General features: G+C 32.6%; 2 protein-coding genes across 2 annotated transcripts; one reads left to right on the forward strand and one right to left on the reverse strand.

Moving 5' to 3' along the window:
* Positions 1-7,840: 7,840 nt before the first annotated feature.
* On the reverse strand, positions 7,841-8,398 carry LOC149557865 (uncharacterized). Its single transcript, XM_089786069.1, has 3 exons — positions 8,247-8,398; positions 8,074-8,166; positions 7,841-7,966 (listed from the first exon to the last, which is right to left on the reverse strand). The coding sequence occupies exons 1-3, from the start codon at positions 8,361-8,363 to the stop codon at positions 7,940-7,942; spliced, it is 237 nt and encodes a 78-aa protein (XP_089642195.1). The 5' UTR covers positions 8,364-8,398; the 3' UTR covers positions 7,841-7,939.
* Positions 8,399-11,384: 2,986 nt separating this feature from the next.
* On the forward strand, positions 11,385-12,813 carry LOC149557866 (xyloglucan endotransglucosylase protein 2-like). Its single transcript, XM_089832335.1, has 4 exons — positions 11,385-11,595; positions 11,673-11,773; positions 11,862-12,055; positions 12,180-12,813. Exons 1-4 carry the CDS (start codon positions 11,430-11,432, stop codon positions 12,529-12,531), a joined length of 813 nt encoding a protein of 270 aa, XP_089688461.1. The 5' UTR covers positions 11,385-11,429; the 3' UTR covers positions 12,532-12,813.
* The last annotated feature ends 2,301 nt before the right edge of the window (positions 12,814-15,114 follow it).

Genomic DNA, 15,114 nt, shown 5'->3' on the forward strand with positions numbered 1-15,114 from the left:
TTTCTTTTGACACCACCGATCAGCCAATGAACCCCTTTTCTAGCATCCGAAAACACCAGATTATCACAACATTCTAGTGACAAGTTCCCTAGGTATAAGCCTACCAGCTTAATAACATAAGAGAAAAGCATACACCATTGGTCAATACCTTTAACTACACAAATTCAAGCACCCCACATTAGGGCAAATACATTTAGGGACTCTTATCCTAACTGAAAAAAGTAACTCCTTCAATGCATTGTCATGTACCAACATGTAAACTACTTTAAAAATGACAATTATTGTTAAGATCATAGGCCACGCAATTCACTATTTCTATCATTAAATGATTCTTTATGAATTTCATGCATATAATTTGATCATTGATTCCTTCTCGAGTTTCTATATTCATCATTTATTAAGAATATATTAATCTTTTACTCAATGCATAACTAGCATTAATAAACTTATCTTTTTAGAATAAGGTCAATGTTATAACTTAAAATATCACTAAATTCCATTATGCATATGGAATATAGGAAAAGAAAAGGAATATAAAGTACTATTCTTTCTATATATTATGTTCTTGTATGTGCAATCACAAGAAACATATTACTTCAGTGCTAGGTTGGAGACAAATCATTTTGGGTTTTGGTTTTTATAACAATGTTGTGGTTGATTCAATAAGATAGATCATTTTATTTCATATGTAGAAAAGTCAATGTTCAAATCTTTTAAAGCAAATTTTCACTAAGCACAAACGCTCAAGCATTATTCCAATATCATCTTTTAAATAATCTATTTATAGTACTCTCAATTGCAACACCCAATGAACAAGTGGAAACTAGCAGGTTGTCTTATGCTATTAAATACCAAGTTCTATAACTTCATGAGAAAGACTTCATGTGTTCAAGACAAATGCAACAATTATTGAAGTTCAAATTTTAATGTTGTTGTTCACGATTGAACAAGCTCTCAATGTAATGTATTTTTGTTGAAGTCCATTATAAGACTTTATAATGCCTCATTGAGTCCTTGTAATAATAGGCCTATTGGTTGTAAAGACAACATTTTGTTACATGTGGTAATCTAGAATTGATTGGTTGATTTTCTTACTTATTTAGCAACCAATTTGTTCACTCTTCTAATTATATTCTCTTTGCACATTTTCAATTAAAAATAATTGATGCGAAAGGACAATAACAAAATGAACATAGAAACACATGATGAATAAAAGAATTGTCACAAAAACACATTAGAACTCTATTATTACGATATGAACTTCAAAATTAAATGCAGTACTTCAAACTTTCACATGAAAAATATTATGAGGAAAGATGAATGCACAAATTTGCCCATGATGTAAATGTAAGATTAACAAGTTATATTACATACCTACCCATTTAAGAATGCCATGCGTTTTGCTTCGTACCTTGCTTCCTTCTATATAGGGGAGAGGCACCAATACTTGAGTGGGGTCCAATAGTTGTTATAGAAATTGTTAATATTAATACTATAAATAGAACCAATTAATATTAAATATTGATTACATAGACTTCATCTATTAATAGAAATATTACCAGACATGTGATATACGGAACCAATAATTGTACACATGAGTGCTTGTAATCTTTAAATTAAAAACAAAATTTATAAATGTATCATCGAATATTATGCAATTCTTTTTTCTTTGATTAATATAAATAAGTATACTAGAACAAGTGCTTGAGTTTTAAAATAATGAATCTAAAATAAATAAATAAGTGCATTGGAAAATTAAATAAATCTCCTCCATCTCACAATTAGAAATAAATATATAAAATTATGATCCAATCTATTACAATTAATATTTGATATTGATTGACAAATATTACAACCTATAACAATTAAAAATGCTTTTTCTCTAAATACCATCACTAAGTGTACAACTACTGGGCACTTTTTAAAATCTATACAAATTTTCATTTGTTGAATATAACTCAAAAGTGTACATTTACTAGGTACTTAAAATATACAAACAAATCTTGTTTTTTAGACAATACGTAGTGTTGTACAACTACTAGATCCCTATCAGATGTAATGTCAGTTATCTAACTCAATTTTTCATTCCAGCTTGCTCCTTTGTCGATGCATTTATTAGCTTTTTTGACATATCACCTACAAACATAAAGAACTTGTAAGGCTCACCATAAATAAACCAATAAAATACAAAAAAATTCAAACTCAGTAATTTTGGACGACAAGTTATCCTACTCCAACAGTCAAATAATGGCAACAGAATTCAATCCATGGCATCAAAATTTATCCAATCAAATTAGGGGGAAAAAGGCACAATCCATGGCAACAAAAACCAACCAATCAAATTTAGCTATTAAAATAGGTTGAGCAGTTGAAATTCAAATTTAATCATGGTTAAATAGGTGTTAACATGATCTATAAAATGAAAATAGTAGTCTCTTTTTTCATTGCTTAAATTTTATCTGGAACCAGCCGTGACTGCAACTCCTCTCATCACCCAAACTAAGCACATTCAGGTGCATAAATTTTGATTCATTTCCATTTATATTCTCTTTGTTTGAATATTTCTACTTTATTTTTGCTGAAAGAACAACTTTTCACTATAAAATGAATTTTTTACTACTTAGATTGTATTTGGAATCAACTATAATTGCTGAGATTGTATCTGAAATCAACTATAACTGCTGAGATTGTTGATATGAATCAATCATAATTGTTGCTTCTTTCATAAACTTCCAATTAATCAACTATAATTGCTGAGGTTGTATCTAAAATCAACTGTAACTGCTGTAACTGCTCATCAACTTCCAATTAATCAACTATAATTGCTGAGATTGTATCTAAAATCAACTGTAACTGTTGAAACTGCTGAGATTGTTGATATCTTGAGCCTCCAGATTCTCTTCACTCTCTTCATGCATTTGTTTAAGAGTGGAAATACAATCTGTAAAAATAAAAAAAATTATTACATAGCAATGTACTCTATTTAACTTTGAGTTGTAAACAAAATAGTTAGCCAAAAAAAATATTGACAAAAGCATTCACACTGGTCAATTGATTTTTTTTGTCATTGTATCATTACATATTTATTTTCAAGGAAATGCCCTATTTTTTTAACACCATTTGCAATATTCGTTAGAATAGATTGCAGTCTTCTATTAAAAGAAAGTGGTTTTCTAACATAAATCTCACACAGACTACATATATTTCACCATGAGAGCTTCTAAGAGAAATCAAGTTCAAAGAACAAGGCCGCTACTAATGCACAAAAGAGGGGTTATGCTTCAATGCAATCTAGAAAATGAAAGCAATACTAGAGAGAAAAATGACATACCAACTCATCTTGAAATACCAAATCCAAATCCAATAGATATTTTGGATGTGCAAACAGTTTCTAGTACACCACCCATGTCTACAACACCTAAGAGTGCACCATTGAGAAAAAATTGGTCAAAATCAGACATGGATAGTGCAATCAAAGATGTTGAAGATAATGAGTATTCCATCCGAGCTACTGCCAAGAAATGGGGTATTCCTTTTACAACCTTGTCATATTGGTTGCAAGGTATCACAACTACAACAACAAGAGGTCCACCCACTATATTATCAAGTGAAGAAGAAATGGAGATAGCGCAATGGTGTCAAGAAATGGCAGAGATGGGATATGGTCTTGAAATATCACAATTGAAATCACATGTTGCTCACATTTGTGAGACTAGGCCAAATCCCTTCAAAGATGGTTTTCCTGGCAAGTCATGGTGGACAGGGTTTAAAAGAAGGCATCCTCAGTTGGCATTAAGAACTGCAGAAGGTATAGATAAAGACAGAGCCAGAATGCTTAGCCCATCCATAGCAGCAACATTTTATGACAACTTGGAAAAAGTTTACAAAGATAGACAATATAGCCAACACAAAATTTGGAATTGTGATGAAACAGGTGTTCAAGCTGGGAGAAATTGTGGAATGAAGGTAATAGCCAAAAGGGGCTCAAGGAGTGTGCCTTATGTATTGTCAAAAAGTAGAGAATGGATCACCATATTATGTTGTGTTAATGCTGTCGGATAAAGCATTCCAGGATTCTACCTCTTTAAAGGTCAAAGGCAAATAAAAAATTATATTGCAGGGTGTGAACTCGGGGCTTGTATGGCAGCCCAACCCCATGCATGGATGACCAAGGAACTATTCCTTAATTTGTTGCATCACTTTGCTAGATTTAGACCTGGTGGAGTCTCACCCAGCAATAGGCATTTACTTATATTTGATGGTCATGGGAGCCATGTGGCACTTTCCACAATTCAAGAGGCAAGAGTTCTAGGAATTGATCTTCTTACATTGCCTAGTCACACAAGCCACAAGCTCCAACCTTTGGACGTAAGTGTTTTTTCTCCTTTTAAGAACTATTTCAAAAAAGAGAGATCAGAATGGATGGCAAAGCACCATGGATTAGAAATAAATAAGTCTGAATTAGCTACCTTATGCAGCAAAGCATTCAAAAAGGCCCTCACTCCAGAAAATATCAAGGCCGGATTTAAGAGAACTGGTATTTGGCCATTGAACCGAACATCACTTATGAATGACATGAATCCTAGCAAAGCATTTCAGTCTAGTGTTGAGAATGAAGATGAAGCAATTGCCCTTGAAAGTATTCTGAGATTTGCAGGAGTTAGTGACTTTGATATTCAAGAAAGAGTAGAACAAATTCAAAGAGAAAATGCTACAATTGAAATGCAACTACAACAAGATTCTGCTACTGTTGAAGAAGGACAACATGATTCTGATGCTATTGAAGAAAGACAACATGATTGTGCTGCTATTGAACAAGGACAACATGATTCTACTGAACATAGACATCATATGGTGCATACTACACAAGATACATTAGGACTGAGTATTCCTACTGAAGTGAGTATACCTGATTACATCATGGAAGGTGCTAGAAACCTTTCTGTCAACTTGGAATTAGATAATGAGGATGTAGAATTGTCAATTCCATCCCCTCCTCCATCTCCTCCACACCGATTAGTTCATTACTATGCAACAACAAAGTTGTCTATAGAGGATGAAGAGATTCAGTCAAGAGAGAATAATGGTAATGATGACACAATGGATGCTCACATTACAAATACACAAAACAACCAACTAGAAGGTAACCAGTTGCCAATATTATCATCTTTCCTAAAGTTACCAAATGCAAGGGTAAATGAAAAATATTCTCATGAGAGTGGTGGTACAATTAGGCTCAATCGACAGTCCAAAATACTCACAGGAGATGAGTTCATGCAAATTTTCATAGAACAGGAAGCCAAAAAGAAAGAGATTGCAAAATTGAAGGCCAAAAAAAAGGAACAAGCAAATGAGAGAAAAGCTAGTAGAGCTATCCAAAGAGAGCTGAAAGCACAAAAGAAACTAGAAAATGCAATGAAGAAGCAAAAGAGAGAACAACTTCGACTGGTGCAGAGGAAAGAGAAAGAACAGAAAAAGGAACAAGTGAAAAGAATGAGGGAAATAGAAAAAGTGAAAAAGGAGTTGGTAAAACAAAGGCGTTTAAGCAATCCCTTAACTTCTCTTCCAGAAAATTCAATTTTGAGAGATATAATGAACATTTACACTACTGCTTATTCGTCTATTGCCAATCATCCAAATAACAATCAGATTTCTGCAAGCCAACTACAACTTCCTAGAACACCTTCCATGGAGCAAGGAAATGGAGGATCTAGTTCAAATAATACCAGCATATCTAATGGAGGCTTAAGTTCTAATAATACAACCATACCAATGGATTCTGTAGGTTTGCATAAAAGCTAATATGATTATATGGAAAATACTACTTTAGAAGGTATAAGCTCCTTGAAATTATTACTTTTTAGGGTGGATTTTTGGTAGGTGCATTATTCATCAAACCATATTTTTGGAGTAAAAGTTCATTGAAATTGATTTTTTTTTGGATTTGTTGTAGGTACATGAATCATCAAATCGTATTTCTGGAGTAACAGTTCCTTGAAACTAGATTTTATGGGATGGAAGTTAGGTACATGATGGATCACACCATATGCAAGCTACTTGAGGCTGGATATATCATATGCTGTGAAGTATTTTGGTTAACTTAATATATTGAACTACTTGAGACTAGATATACCATATGCTATGTAGTATTTTGGTTAATGACATATACTGATGTAACTTGAGACAAGATGATAACTTACATTGCGAAAATTCTATTTTTTGAATGTTAGGTATATGATTGATCAAACCATACACATGATGGATATGTCATATGTTATGAAGTATTTTGTCTAACTTCATGAATTAATGTAACTTGGGACTTGGATATACTATAAGCTATGAATTATTTTGGTTGAATTCATACGTTGATGTAACTTGAGACCAAATTATAACTTATGATGTAAAAATTTTGATTTTTGGATGGAAGTTAGGTGCATGATCGATCACACCATATACAAGATCCTTTAAACTAGATATACATATGCCATATATATGTTATGAAGTATTTTGGCTAAGTTCATAGCTTGATGTAATTTGAAACCAAAACATGAATTATGATGTATAAATTTTGTTAGTGCAAATGTGTTGGAATTGTGATGTTATTTGAGAGAAATTGTCATAACTGATCCAATAGGATTTACTAGCCATTATGAAGTGTTTTGGAGAACTTCATAAATGATGATATTTTATTAGAATTATATTATATAAATATAATGATGAATGCATTCAAATATATATATATATATATATATATATATATATATATGTATGTATGTATGTATGTATGTATGTATGTATGTATGTATGTATGTATATATGTGTGTGTATATATATATATATATATATGTGTGTATATATATATATATATATATGTGTGTGTATATATATATGTGTGTGTGTGTATATATATATATATATATATGCATTCATAGATTGCACTTTGTAATATATACATGCATATTTACAAACACATCCATATGTATATACATACATATATATGCATCCATAGATTGCACTTTGTAATATATACATGCATATTTACACACACATACATATGTACATACATACATATATACACACATATACATACATATATACATATATACATATATACATGCATATTTACACACATACTTATGTATATACATACATATATACATACATACATACATATATAGTTTAGTATATATGTTAATGCAATATATATGCAAGTATGTGAATATATGCATGCTTCTATACGTTCATGCATTATGTATAGATTTGACCTAAATTTAATTATAGAATTTAACTTACAAAATAATAAATGAAATATAAATTCAATAACAGGAAGAAATGGATCATTGATCTAAATTTAATTACAAGAATTAAACTCATAAAACAATGAATAAAATATAAACTCAACAATGGGAAGAAATGGATCATTGCCTTAGTGAGGTATAAAGTAACCTCACCTGAAATCGATAGCAACTTCATCCTCCATTTATGGAACTCGCTTTCATTTATCTTGTTAAGATTGTAAGTCACAATTGAAGTAACCTGTTTTGCCAGAAAAGCATTAGATAGTCTTGACTTGTAAAGAAAGAGGAAATGTGCACAGCCAAAACTTAGACAATAGAGAACAAATTTGAAATAAGTGATAATTAGGCTAACCTCTGCTAACTTATCAAAATCAAAAAATCAGTTTATGCATCCCCTGCTACCAACCAACTTAGAGGGTTGAGACTCATTGGGTACACCCTGTACATAGGGATACAAATCAGCTTCTCAAAAATGTCCAAAATAAGGCCTCAAATTAGAATGTTCATAGAAAACATACCTTCTCCTTCACATATCTAGACAAGGAAATTGAGGCCAAGTTACAGACTTCAGTTTCAGTTGGACTTGTAAATTCAATAATCTTTGTACAGAGGTTTGAGGACTTAATAGTTCCTAGATTCTGCTAATTGCTTTTGCTATTACACGTGTCCTAAATAGCCAACAAATGCTAGCATAAATAGACAAACAAACATATGTAGGTAAAAGATAACCCAACAATAAGCAAATTACAAATGCAATTACAATAGACATGCATACCTTAAATAGCATGTATGGATTCACAGTTTCTATCTGAGCTTCCAGAATTGAAAACCAAAGCTTGTGTGCTTGTATAACCTTTTTTGCCCTTCCCTGATTTTATAGAAAGCCAACTATTATCACATGTTTCGGCTAATCCAAGAATTTGACATAATAACAAAAGGCAATTTTACCTCTTGCTCATATTTTAGATAGAGCCTTTCAAATTCTTCTCCCCAACAATTAGACAGCCCAGGAGCTTCATTTGGACAAAACAATGCCCAAGTAGAATTCTCCTCAACCCTTTTCATAAAGAGGTCGAGGACCCAAAGTGCATAAAATAAATCACGTGATCTGTTTTCTTCCTACAAGTCATATATGTACAAATCAGCTGGGAGAGTTTTATGATTTGGAGTATCCACAAAATGATCCTTTTAGACAGAGAATTAATTATGTCAATATATTATCTTGGTTATTATAAATCAGCACTGCATATTGGTTTTAAAGTTGTTACCTTCCCATGGTTCTTTCTCAACTCCAAAAACTCAAAAACATCAGCATGCCATGGTTCAAGGTACATGGCAAAGGCACCTAAATGAGCTCGAACATTAGTAGCTCAGAACTCTGGGCACTCTTTATTCAAATACTAACAAAGATTTTAGAAAGAAAATCAAGCTGGGAACACTACCTTTTCTCTTGCCTCCACCTTGATCAACATACCGTGCAGTATCATTGAATACACACAACATAGGCACAATTCCATTTGATGTCCCATTTGTTCCTCGAATATAACTACCAGTTGCACGAATATTATGAACTGAGACACCAAGCCCTCCAACTAATTTACTAATTACAGCACATTCCTTCAAAGTATCATATATTCCCTCAATACTATCATCTTCCATGCAAACAAGGAAACAGCTGCTCAACTGCCACACGCAATGGATTTGTTGAAAACCACTTCATCTCCACTCATTTCATCACCCTCTCAGCAGCCACTCTACTCATTTATTTGCTCTGCCTCACCGCTGGGGCTACTTTGCTCTACGTCTTCATCTTTCCTCAATTTTCTCTGCCTTTGTCGTTGCTTAGCCAAATCCTGGACCAATCACCAGAAAAAAAGAAGAAAGCCCTTTAAAGGAAAAAATCACAACCTGTCTTTAGTATGGAGAACTTGGGCCGAGGGCGGTTATCCCTGCCATATAGCGAAACCCGCTGGGCAAGAGGGAGTGAAGGTTGATATATATCATCATATAGAGGGCGGTCATGATGCACGGTTGCCCCTACGGGCCGACACTTTACAAAAAGAAAAAATCATTGATGAAAATACCCAAATCAAAGAAAAAATGAAGACATCACAGACAATCCAGCGTGTGTAGTATAAAACCCTGAAAACAATTTAAACAAAAACAAGGAAGAGGCTAATTGCACAAATGAGAAAACTGTATTCCTTCAAAAATATGGTGTGGATACACACCTTTGAAATACTAAACATATCTATTGACAATGCTCAACGAAACTGCAAATCTAGTAAAAATTTATAATATTTGCAGATTTCATGTAATGAAATAAAGCTTCAGCAAGAATATCATCACCAAAAAATTAGAGGCGGTTGGCTCTCCTGCAATGCCTCGACGAACTGAAAAAGCCCTCGCTTATTTCTACATCCTGAGCCTCGATTCACCCATGAAGGCATCAAAGAAGAAGAAGATGCAAAGGATGAGAGCGAGAAGATGAGGAAGATTTCCAATGAAGTCACACAATGATCTGTCTGCGTTTTGATTTCCAGCCATGGCTACCACAAGCTTGCAGACATATTATAATGTCCAAAGTTCCATCATGTCAAACGCAGAAAAGATTATGTGTCTCCGCCATAAAGATGCAAACCCTACAGTTGTCTTAACTATACATATGCAAACCCTATCGTTAACGTCATCAAGCTTAAGGAAACTTCTGGAGAGAGGATGGGTAGAGTTGTCGTGAAAGTTCTGGAAACCAACGCGTGTCCCTTATCACAATCAAATTCAATTTTACGTGTGTCCCTTATCACAATCAATCTTATATTGTTCAATTTTATGTGATATTCGTGTAGAGTTGAGAGAAAGATTTAACAACGTAGGTCATAAAGTGTACAACTATAGGGTTGTTAATTATTCTTTTAGGCTAAATTGTGGGTAAATTTTAAAGGGTGACATGTATAAAAGTCGATTTTGTGTGATTATTTAGGGAAACATAGTTAGTGAGTTGTAAGTGGAAGTGAAAAAAATAAATTAGAATTTAAATAGGTTTAAAAAGAATAGTGTATTTTTAAAGTTAATTTTAAACTATAATATATTCCCATTTGAACATAAGTTGTGTTAAATATGATCAATTATTGGTTTCTTCTTGTTTTATAAGAGATATTAACATAACTAAATAAAATGATATCAATTTTTTTTAGGATTCTTTAAGTATTTAATAAGTTACATTCATAAGAAGTATTGGAATATATTTTCATAAGAAATGATGTTTAAACAATCATTTGTTGATATTTATATTAGTTAGTTTCGGTGAAGACCTCCAAAATCTCATTTTTAGGACACTTCGAATTAAATTGATTATTTCGACAAGTTGCCAAGTGAGTGGTAGCCTCAAACCTTAGTTGAAGTTAGTTAAGTGGTCATTTTACATTTCAAAAAAAAAAAAAGGTCTTACGACATCCCATGTAGCGGCTACATGTTGACGAAGTTAGCCCTCACGACTACTAGTGCCTCTCCCCTATTTGAGTTAGATATTTCCCGCATCCCATGACTACTATGCTTTGTATGACTTATCCCGGCCAATTCTCCATCTTTGTCTTCTATTTTACAAGACTACTGTGCTTTGTGTCACATGTGGGCAGAGAAACCGAGGGACATTGTGTGGGCATAAGATTTGATATGACATAGATTTGATTGTCACCATTCATCTTGGCTGGTACTACTGGAATGTCCTCACCTAATTATCAAGACACCCCCGGTACAATTATTCAATGGAATTCACCACAAGAAAATTACAGAGCTTCCAATTTATCCTAGTTGAGGCGGCTGATGCAAATTTCACTAGTTTCTTCTTTCCACGCAAAGAAGACCAAATCTGACAAAGAGGACAAGCCAGAAAAGCTGATACAATTGTAGTAAAGATGGCCCCTGCAGTGATGACTCATTTAAATCGTGCTGTTTATAGCTCAGCCCAAACAAAGACTATTCCTTTTTCCCACCGACACCCCATTTTCCAAATACTCTGCTTATATTTCTCTCTTAACCCTCCGCAAATCAACTTCTATAAATTACCCCCTACCCCCCATCTACTTTACAAGCAAAGAAAGATAATCTCTAGTATTCAGAAGTTTCTGAGATATGGGCAGCTTCTTCTTCCGTGGGGTTTTGGTAGTCTCATTGCTTGTATTGCTCAAGGGAGTCACTAGTAGTCTGGACAAAGAATTCTCCGTTTCCTGGGCTTCAGACCATGTTAGATTCTTCAATGGCGGCCAGGAGCTTCAACTCACCCTGGATCAAAATTCAGGTAAGAAGTTACAAACTGAAGCTCTTTGTGTAAAACAAAATTTGGCGCTGATAAGATTTGGTATGTTTGTTTGACAGGTTCGGGCTTTGCTTCGAAGAATAAGTATCTGTTTGGGAACATTAACATGCAAATCAAGCTGGTTCCCGGGGACTCAGCAGGCACTGTGACTGCTTATTATGTGGGTATTTGAAATTATAGTCTTAATTTGGTTGATACAGAGTGATTTATCATGAAAAACAACTTATGTATAATGAATTGTGTTACAGCTTTCTTCAGAGGGAGCCAACCATGATGAGCTGGACTTTGAGTTTCTTGGAAACAAAACAGGGGAGCCATATGTTGTTCAGACAAATGTGTATGCAAGTGGTAAAGGTGATAGAGAACAGAGGATTTACCTCTGGTTTGATCCCACCACTGACTTCCATTCTTATGGTGTAGTGTGGACTGCTCAGCACATCTTGTATGTTAAATTTGCTCAATCAGCATTCGAAAATCGATTCTTTGTATATATAACATTGTTTCTAGCTATAATTTCCAAGCCCCATTTGATTTTCGTTATTGGATTGTTGGTATATTGATTGCAGATTCATGGTGGATGACGTGCCAATAAGAGTGTTCAAGAACAACAAGGCAGTTGGTGTTCCATATCCAGAGAGACAAGCCATGGGAGTGTATTCAAGTTTGTGGAATGGGGATGATTGGGCAACACAAGGGGGGCTTGTTAAGATAGACTGGTCGCATGCTCCTTTTGTTGCATCATACCGCAATTTCAATGTTCAGTCAATGGCAGCATCATTGGCAGAAGGTATAAATGGGGTGAGTTCAGAGCAGTGGAAGAAATTGCAGTGGGTGAAGAAAAATTTCATGATATACAATTACTGCAATGATAAACAGAGATATCCTCTGCCTCCACCAGAATGTACTGCAGACATGTAAATGTATGGTTTTAGTATGCTTTGTATCGTTACGGTCATGGCAGTTTAGTACAAGGAGGGGGAGGAGTTTGTTAACCAGCTACTTATAAAGAACAAAGACGTCAATGTGTGGATCTCCATACAAAGCAGTATGTGAGAAAAATAAGATCAATAGTCTACGTAAGTTCAAAATGTCAATACGGTATATCTTCATACAAAGTAGTCTAAGAGAAGTTAGATTCAATGATGTATGTAAGTTCGAATTTAAGGAAATTATTAATATGGTTTAAGGTTTGAGGTTTAATGATTAAAGAATTACATTTAAATTCTAAAGATTTAAATTTCAATATTTAAAAAAAAATTAAATAGTATTTGCAGTTGTTCAAATTTGATATTTATTATAAGTATTTGGTTGTCACACTGAATATTAATGTGTATTGGAGTTTCTAGTTTTAAATGTGTGTAATATTTTTTAATATTTTAAATCAATTTCTATGGATTTTTTATTGGAAAAAAAATATTATGATTTTTTATGGAAAAAAAATCGAAAAAAAAAGACAATCAAAATTAGAAATTATAATGCATATATTATAAGTTATTAAATAATATTAATAATCAATAATAAATTAAATTATGTAAAATCTATTCAAATCGAAAATTTGAATTATTTATTTAATAATCAAATTACTAATAACAATTATATAAAATATAAATTACATTTGAAAATATTATTCATATTCTCTTATAGAAAAATAATAAATAGGCGAATTCTAAATGTTAATTCATTTAATAAAAATAGTATAATTATGAAACATAAATGAAACAAATATCCATATTTTTAATATAAAAGCACTATGTAAATAATTTGAAATGAACAAATTTTGACATTGTTAAAGCTCCTTGTGAATAAACAACACAAAGTGAAGCATAGATAAACAAAATATGGATGAAGGCACAATTGATTTTTTTTTTGGCATTCAAAGTCACATTTTTCAATAAGCAAATAAGTAGAATCTTTCAAAACCCAAACCACCCTCAAGCTATTAGTGAGCCATCACATAAATTCCTCACATAAAGCATTATGTTAAAAAATAGAAAGTACAAAAAAAATTAAATTGTGTTTTTTTTAATTTATATTTAAATATTAACTAAGTAATATAACAACTAATTTAGAAGAGTTTAGATATCATATTAAAATATTTAATAAATTATTTAGAGGAGAATATGGAAATGGACAATTTGTTATATTAATTTTTGTTAAGGATTAGATTCCTTGTAATTTAAATTTGTAATTATCTTTACTAATAGTTTGTAGTGCCTACCCTCGTTCAAATCTTTTCTAGACTCTTTGTTGCTATTATTATCAGACTTTGATGGATTAGTGGTATTGTTTTGAGACTATCTGACATTATGTTATGGATTCAGTTGTTATATGATGAGATCATTTAGACTTTACATTTCATGTATGTATGATGATCATTATATTGTTTTTAGTTATTGTTGATGATTAGTTAGATGGTTATTATTTCATGTGTTTTATTATGGATACTTACCCCATACTTGCATGTGTATGGTGTGCGTGTTTTCTTATTGTATGGTGTTTCTGATGTGGTTAAGGAAGGGAGTCGTAGTCACCTGCTTAGTCGAGATCTACACGATGCACCACTTCCTGCCATTGCCTGTTTAGCTTAGCACTATATATATTGTATGTACATGCATAGTTTTTCTGCAAGTTGCAGGTACCGGGTATCGACTTTCCTGAATTGCCAAGATGAGCGTACCCTATTATACTATCTCAATGATAAGAGAAGGGAGATAAGTTCTCAAGTCCAAATCCCAAACCCTAAAACCATTTGTCCTAGTGAGTTGGGACAAGTATTAGAGTTGAGCACCCACTGAATGTGTCGGATGACATATTTCATGATTTTTAATCCTTTAGACTGGTTTTGTATGAATTGACCTATGATGGGTTTTCATATTTTTTTATGAAGGTCTATGGTGAATTTTCTGTTAATTAAATCTTAACAAATAGATTTAATTAATAAAATTAATTAGTTGAGAAGATTAAATATCATGATTTTGATATTTTGATTATAATTAATTCAAGGAGAATTAATTGAGAGAAAAGAATTAAATAAAAAGAAAATTAGAAAATTAAAATAAATAATAATTATAAAATACTAATAAATTAATAAACAAATAATAATAATAAAAGTTATAAAAATTAAAATAAAAGTTATTAAATTAAAATGGGAGTTATAAATATTTAAATGGAAATTATTTAAAAATAATTGGAATTATAAGCTTGCTTGGAAATTAATGTAGTTCTCCATTTTTCATGTGTCAACAACACGGGGGTCAGTGCACCAATTGAGCACATGGTGTCTACAACCCTAGGGCTTATCAAAAAGGTTGGAAAAAGGCCCATGCTTAGTTGGTGACATCTTCCAGCTGGTTCTAGAAGCATTCTAGGGTTTTCCTGAGAGCTCTTTATATTTGGGCATTCCTTAGAAGCTTGGAGAGAGCGTGGATAGTGTGGAGAAAAATTGAAGCATTGGAGGATTCGAGAATTCTGAAGAAGGGGAGCTTGCTCAGCGGGTTATCT

Source organism: Cupressus sempervirens, chromosome 5 (assembly GCF_028749045.1).
Source record: "Cupressus sempervirens isolate cs-2001-9-10 chromosome 5, ASM2874904v1, whole genome shotgun sequence".
Taxonomy (NCBI): Eukaryota; Viridiplantae; Streptophyta; class Pinopsida; order Cupressales; family Cupressaceae; genus Cupressus; species Cupressus sempervirens.

Bases quoted from the DNA above. Each gene is read 5' to 3' on its own strand.
- LOC149557865 (XM_089786069.1), bottom strand. From the start codon at position 8,363: ATGAAAAGGGTTGAGGAGAATTCTACTTGGGCATTGTTTTGTCCAAAT. The intron at 8,167-8,246 runs GTAAAATTGCCT...CTATAAAATCAG, and splicing joins ATCTAAAATATGAGCAAGAG to GGAAGGGCAAAAAAGGTTAT. The intron at 7,967-8,073 runs GTATGCATGTCT...TTGGCTATTTAG, and splicing joins ATCCATACATGCTATTTAAG to GACACGTGTAATAGCAAAAG.
- LOC149557866 (XM_089832335.1), top strand. From the start codon at position 11,430: ATGGGCAGCTTCTTCTTCCGTGGGGTTTTGGTAGTCTCATTGCTTGTA. The intron at 11,774-11,861 runs GTGGGTATTTGA...ATTGTGTTACAG, and splicing joins GCACTGTGACTGCTTATTAT to CTTTCTTCAGAGGGAGCCAA. The intron at 12,056-12,179 runs GTATGTTAAATT...TATTGATTGCAG, and splicing joins TGGACTGCTCAGCACATCTT to ATTCATGGTGGATGACGTGC.